This window comes from Limulus polyphemus, unplaced genomic scaffold (assembly GCF_000517525.1).
Source record: "Limulus polyphemus unplaced genomic scaffold, Limulus_polyphemus-2.1.2 Scaffold922, whole genome shotgun sequence".
NCBI classification, from domain to species: Eukaryota; Metazoa; Arthropoda; class Merostomata; order Xiphosura; family Limulidae; genus Limulus; species Limulus polyphemus.
Window position 1 is genome coordinate 11,184 of NW_013666532.1, and position 7,723 is coordinate 18,906.

The 7,723-nt window shown below is 29.9% G+C and overlaps 1 protein-coding gene across 1 annotated transcript in view; it reads left to right on the forward strand.

Moving 5' to 3' along the window:
* Positions 1-6,348, forward strand: part of LOC106461252 (zinc finger with UFM1-specific peptidase domain protein-like) — a 16,650-nt gene extending 10,302 nt beyond the window's left edge. The window contains exons 2-5 of the mRNA XM_013921060.2: positions 498-666; positions 2,928-3,055; positions 4,666-4,889; positions 6,279-6,348. Of these exons, the coding sequence (XP_013776514.2) occupies positions 498-666; positions 2,928-3,055; positions 4,666-4,889; positions 6,279-6,323 (566 nt within the window). The 3' untranslated portion in view covers positions 6,324-6,348. The remainder of the gene's footprint in view (positions 1-497; positions 667-2,927; positions 3,056-4,665; positions 4,890-6,278) is intronic.
* The last annotated feature ends 1,375 nt before the right edge of the window (positions 6,349-7,723 follow it).

The following is a 7,723-nucleotide window of genomic DNA, read 5'->3' on the forward strand; positions in this document are numbered from 1 at the left end:
CGCTCCCTAAATAATAAAAATAAATTATAGTAATGGAGTTAGTAAAGTTAGTATAGTAAAGTTTTCCCCAAAACTTTGTCTTCAAAATAAGGGTGTCATCTTATACACTTTATAACAATAGTAGTTTTTTTTCTCTTTTAAAAACATAACTATTTATAATGCTCCCTAAATAATAAAAAAATAATATATATAGTAATGGAGTTAGTAAAGTTTTCCCCAAATCTTTGTCTTCAAAATAAGGGTGCATCTTATACACCGGTGTGTCTTATATTCCAAAAAATACGTTAATAAATTTCTTTTTTTTTTATGATATTCTATTTTTAAATATACGATTGTTGTTTTAGTTGTAGGTAAATATAAAGCTAAAATGATGTTAGATTAAGTAGGTGTCCAATTAATTTCAACAAAGAAAGATAACAAACTTTCGGTCCATTGATTGTTGATTATATTGTGTATTTATTCTAGGAAAGACAACTTATATTGTGTATTTATTCTAGGAAAGACAACTATTCCTTCCATATCCAAGCTTCAAGAGCTCATCGAGGGAGCTTGGAGAAAAGGATTTGACATTCAGGGGTGTGAACAACTTGGTGGAAGGTTGACTAAGACGAGGAAGTGGATTGGAGCCACTGAGATCGTCACTTTTTTTTCTTCTTTCCACATCAGGTAAATGTTTATGTTATGATTCGATCCATGTTTTTATACCCTAGTCACAGGACTTTATGAAAAGCATTTTGTAATTGGTAGCATTAGTGAGTGTTTTGAACCACTGTAGTTTTCACAGATGTATTAACCCTATGTCTGAAAAAGAAAACCAAATCCAAGACAGACTTAGAATTAGTTTTTACAGAAAAAAAAAGAGTATCAGAAATTTTAGAAGAATTTTCTACAAGTACACAAATATTTTTCTAAGCTAGCTAATTTTTTGGTTCATAAAGTTGTAGATTGAAAGAAATACACATGAATAATTAATGTGAAAAAAGAAATTAATAGAGATGTTATTAAAAATATAATTATATTACTAAAATGATAGAATGTAATCTATTTAATGAGCTTTATCTTTAGTGTACAAAAAATTTCATTAAAATAACTTGATCATTTATAACTATTAACAGAATGTTAATTTTGAATGCTCAGGTTTATGTTTTTGATACTTTTAAGGATAAAATGTCACAAAGGCACTTGTTAATAAAACTTAGTTTTTCATAGTGACTCAATTTATTATTAAAACTTTGATTTCCTTCCTTGTTTGATAATTATTGTGTGTCATGATATAAAAGGCCGTTTAGTTATTATTGATTAATTTATTTTTGTGAGTGAATATTTTTTTAACAAAACTTCCTACAAACGTCTGCTTTTAACTCTTATTATAACAAAAACTACACAATGATTAATTCATTGATGTTGAAACTGTTGAACGTCGCATGCAATACATCAACATTGAGAATATAGAAGGCGGACAGACGATTAGGTGATAAAGGTATAAATAGCGTGAGATGAGCAGAAACAGCAGACAGATAATGGCAGAAGTAAGTAAAGTTACAAAAGGAAAGGTTTGGCATGAAGTTAGCTATTGAAGAAGTGATAGGCCAAACGACTGACATAGGCCTAACGTTTAATATGTTAGAATAAGACTAACAGTAGAATCGAAGATAAGAAAAATAATTTATTCCATCAAAGCGTGGTTCTAAAGTTATTGAATCAACTTGAGTGTATTTGATAAAAGGAACAGATGGTCTTCAGAAGAAAGAAAACCAAAAGATTACTGTAATTCATGCCACAATTATAACTGAATCACACATAGATTACTAGTGCGATAGTAATCGATAAGAAAGTTCGGCTTGTCAACTGAAATTCTAAAGTAATTGAATAGGGCTAAGTGAACTTTTGACAATAAGGAGAGAACTATATATATAGTGTTTATGATATGCCTATAATATCTATAGTGTTGAAGAATTTGTTGTAAATGTGTTAACTTGTTCCGAATATATATAATTGTTAAAACAAGTGAAGTGCATGCTGTTTATTTATCATTAAATTTATCATTAAGAAGTCACAGACACCTACTGTAGAAGAATCCTAAGCCCAACAACAACACAGTATATATGTATACTATTAAGATATATAACTTTTTATTTTGACAGTTGGCAAAAAGAAGAATGTATATTTTAAATTCTGACATTGTGCTTTGTCGAGCTTACTCATTCTTTCAAAAGTGAAATATAGTTTGTGTAAAAATTTTTTTATATTTGTGATACACAATTAAATATATGCAGTAAAAGCTTTGTTATCAGGCATTTCCATATACAGTAAACTCTCTTAACTATAAATTTCAACATCTAATGTTCACTGTATGTTTCACAAATTCGTCATTTATTCACGACCATGTTTTTGCCAGTAAAGGTTTCATCGGGTTCATTGTAGCTTAGTGGCACTGCTGTTGCTTTGTTTACATTCTTTCCTGCCAGCAATTTCAGTTGTTAGCTGCCTGTAGTGTGATTCACATTTTAAAATACTGTACTTGTAAATGTTTTTATACAGTTTAAGGTTGTTTTTTTTTAACCACATATATTATTATTCTTTAAAACTGTTTTTCTTATGGATGATCTAAATATACTGTACTTTAGATCAGTAACTGGAATTTTTGCCTATCCAGCACTGCTCAGTTCCAGCAGATTTGGGATAATAAAGCTTGTACTTTGTGTATGTATGTATGTATATGTATTTTTCTGTCTATTTACCAAAATAATTTGAAATTATAAATAAGTTTATTATGTATTGATGAAATAATTAAATTGTATCATTACAAGAAGAGTAAAATCATCAAGGAATTAATTAGTCAAATCCATTAAAGACTAATTAAGAGTTGAAAAGATGAAAATATAGATACTTTATTAAGGATTTGAAATGTGATTCCTTTGTGCCAGGTGCCAGTTAATTGATTTCCACCAGCCAACAGGACCTAATGGAACTCATCCAGAGATGTTCATGTGGGTTAAAAACTACTTCAGCAAAGAGGAAGATTTTAAAGTTCCTTTGTATCTTCAGCATCACGGTACATTCGTTTTCTCCTATGTCCATTGTTATAATGTTGAGAAGTTCTGACGAAGACTCAGTTTTCTCTGATGTATGACTTTTAAGGGGTGTTGCAAAATAAATCACACTTTTTCTCCCAAAGTAATCATGAACTTGGTAGGATCGCAGATATCATCACTCGGGAGAAAATGTTATTTCAACGTACTCTTGGGTGTTTGACTCTTTGAATTTTATTTTTTGCAAAAACTTTTGAATCATGGTGCTCACTAGAACTCGGGTTCGTGTCGCATGTGCTGCCTTCGTGATGGCTCAGAAACTAGTCGCAGATATGCTCCGAGAATTCAAGTCTGAGCTTTCGTTCAACAATGCACAGAAGAAATGTTGGAAATTTTGCCTGAATGCGAGAGACACAAACGTGCAACCTTGATTCGTGTTCTCACTGATGTGCTCACAGAGACAGCCACAAAAACAGACGTGTTTGTTGCATTGCTGAAATCTTTTGCAAATCGATTAAAACTCGTGCGTGAGAACAATGGTGGCCCAATCAAGTGATATTGATACTTGGAATTATTTTATTGATTGAATTAAACTCTTATTTTACTTTGTTATGCTCTCGGGGGAAAAAAAAGTGTGATTTATTTTGCAACACCCCTCATCTAATCGTAAAATTAGACTGTTAATCCATCTGTTCACAAAATTAGAAACTGTACATTTTTGTCCACAAAATAGATGTATGATTATAAGATATTTAATTTTAAAACAAAAATAGTTTTAGCTTTGCATGCTGTTTTTCAGAAAATTCGTTATGATTTTTACATGAAACTTAAGTAATATTTTTTGCAAAGGGGGGATTGTACATGAAAACATAGATGAAATCCTGCATGGTTAATTTTTTTATTTTGGTACTGTTAATATTTTCCTAAATATAAAGTTGTAAGACAAGACCTTAAGATTTGGTTTACATTAATGTTGAACACCTAATTCTTATTACCAATATCACAATTAAGGAAATGCTTAAAACATCATGACACCAAAAAAACCTAGAAGCTTATAAAGAGACTGTTTTAATTTTAAACGTTCCTACAAGTACCCAAGAAGAAGGTTTAATATTATCAAGCAACGAATAAATCTAAACATTTTTTACTATTTAGGATGTATACATCTAACGTTTACACAGGTTTAACATAAGAGAAACTAACTACAAAAATAAAGAAACAGCTGTTATAATTTACATAATAGTATATTTTCCAAAATGGGTTATTTATTGCTATTTTATATCAAAATTTCTATAATTATATATATATAAATAAACATATAATAATAAAAAGGACCAAATACCAAAACTCAGGTTATTCAGTTTGTTTGTTTCTGATTTATTAAAGTTTAAGAAGTATTTTGGTAAACTATTGGTGTGAATCATAACTAATGACTCGGTTCGAAGAATTTCAAACTACTACTTTTTATGTATAAAAAATATTACAATACCAATTGCAAATTAAGTGGTTAAACTATTTATGAAACATACAATTTTTGTTATTTCCTCAAGCCTAAATAAGTGGTATTTGTGGAATGATCTTATTAATGTTTTGTAGCTTTTACTAGCTGATTATTCACTGATATTTTGATTAGGCCATAGTAGAACGGTGATAGGAGTTGAAGAACACACAGACGGGTCTCTTCAACTACTTGTGTTTGATTCAAGTCATTGCAAAAACCAGATGGATCAGTTTAATAACACTGCAAACCTCAGTAACGCCATGAGGCTAGTTCGTCGACCCTTATCAGCTTTGAAGGCTCGTCAGTATCAGTTAGTAGCAGTAGTGGGGCTGATGGAAACGGAGCAAGAATATGAGGTAAGGATTTTTGTATGATCGTATTCATTACACGTATGTATCACCAGTTGACCAATGTTTGATATTTGTGGAACAAGCAAAAAAAAAAATTTTTTTTATTTCTTACAACAAAAAAAACATGCTTTTATTAGGTTAAAGCGATGATGAAACTCAACCTGCTGATTTGTACTCAATAAATGTGCTTTCTTGAATACAAATTACCCATTTTTTAATTGGCCCAATAGTAGTATTTCAATTTCAAACATCACTGTACGTTTTGAGAGAAAAAAAAAATGTGTGTGTGTGTATATACTTTATAATTACATTTATATACCTGTAAGTAATACATACCTTTAGGAATATACTCGATAAAAAAAAAGTCCTTTTAAACTCTATTTCTTGATACTTTGTAATGTGTGAAGATAGTTGTACATCTGTGATTTATAAACAAATAACTTGTTTATATGTTTATACTATGTGTGAATTATTAGTTTTTGGTGGGTTTAGTAGGTCAAGAAAATAACTCAAATTGCCAAAACGTTTTACTTGGTTCAACAGTTCTTTTGACTCTTACTGTGGAGGTTGCTTTTACAGTTTTGAAACCTGTTTGGAATAGTTCGTTATTTTAATACCTTGTTAGTGGTCAAACATCTGAACTTCTATGAAGGGAGGCTGTCTTAGAGATTCCAGATTAATCTGTTCTCTGAAATTTTGTAGCATCTATCAGTTGGACACATGATTTGACTATAAAGCTTTTTCTCAATAAGTTTAGGGTAATTTTTTTGGATTAACTGAATGAATATTGTTAACTAATTTTGAACTATGGCAGGATTTGGATATAAAATTTAAATTTTGTCAGGTGAGATAGAGATTTACAAAAAAGATCAATAATGATATGGTTAAACATTATGCTTTTTTTTTTCACAAAATACTGTGAATTATAGTTTTATAAAATTTATTATATAAAACATATTTTTTTTGTCTTATTTTTACAAGTTTTATTAAAGATTACGGCATTCTTTCTTTTCCTCGTATTTTAACTAACTTGTATCTGATTGGTGCAGTGATGAGGATTTCTTTGTATTGTGGAAGTTTATATTTATTTTGTATATCTGAGTAGATTCAAACGAGCTTCAGACTAAATGGTGATATAAAAAAGTGTAATTGTGGAATTTTCAGTTTGGGTTAAAAGTTAAACAGCTATTTTATGTAGAACATAGTGTAATTTTACTCTGAAACAAACAATAATTAAGTTGATTTCAGTTGTCTTTGTAATATTTTGTTCTAACACCATCAGCTTAATAACAATTATACCAACTGTATAGTGACTCCCATCCCACCGTGATGTATGTATGTGTGTATAAATTCACAAATGTATTCTAATTAATTTTTTTTCCCCTCTTTTCGTAGGAAAGCAAAGTTATTCATTCTCAGCGTATACCATCTGAAAACTGAATAGGATGAGATAAACATTCTTAGGGAAAAAATAGTTCTATTTTTTAAATTAACACTGTTGTGCACGTTTGTGTTAAGGTAGGTCAGTTAAATTAAGTCAAACAGCGGAGGATCGAGATGGTAAGGTAGTCTTTTTTTGTCAACTGTTACAAAAGATTATTAATCAAAGCTACACTTGACGTTCGTTATCATTTATTTTCTTAATTATTTCTCTCCAAATTACATACTATACAGGGGAGGGGTTAATTTTATTTCAGTACTAGGCAGTTTTTGTACTTGTGTATATATATAAGAGTGTGTGTATGTGCGATTGTTTGAAAAGCTGATTTTATAGTTTTCAATGAAATCGGTTTCTTAATACCAATTGAACTAGAACAGTGAAACTGGCATAGACACTTTCTGTTGTCGTGGGAAAAATATGCTTGAATTATTTATTTATCTTCCCCATTTGTAAACAGAAAATATAACCAGAATAATATATGGTATTTCCTGAAAGGTGTGGACAAAAGATAGCGTAAAACTATTCCGTGATGATTTTGTGATGCAAGTAAATTGTAGCTGTAAGAAGGGTTTAATTTGTCCATTGTAACAGATATATATGAATACAAGTAAAAAAAATATATATATATATATATATGTATAAACATCTTTAAATGATTATTTTTTGTAATACCAAAAAAAGTTACTAACTAAAGTGAAATAAATGTCGTAAGCGACAATCTTTCTTTTAACATTTTCCTACTAAGGTATTCTTATACCCTAATACACTGGTTTAATTTGTGATCAATAGAGGGCATTAGCTGATTAAGAATTCAAAGAGCATATAAGGTAACTTTCTTTATTTTTTATTCTATTCTGTTCTTATTTTGATAGCAGAGTTGTCTACCAGATGGCTCTGAAGTGTTGAACGCAACATTCGGTTAATTGTTTGGTCCAAAATGCCTAATGTATGAAGTATTTGATGTCAGGGTAACTTTTGAGATGTTTTTTTTTAACCTTAGGATTTATGAGTCACAAAATACACATAAATGCATAGTCAAGAGACCCATCCTATACATCTCAGGATTAATGATGAAATACCTTTTACAAATATTAAGTTGTAAAGGTTAGAGACTCAAAAACCTGTAAGCCTAATGGTGCTAGGTAGGTTATATTAAGTATTAAGTCTAAGGCCTTTTTATCACATTTCAAAACAGTGTAAGGCGCTGAGAAGTTTACCTTAAGAACATGATTGAAAAGCATCAGCTGAAGTGATAAGCAGGTCTAAACATAGTTTTGTTTACTCTCCTTATTGTGTTTCAAGTGGCGCTAATAAAACAAAACAAGTTCCAACAGGTCTGTGAAACAATAGTGTACTTAAGTAAATATATATTATCTCATTTTAGCTTTTTTATCATTTA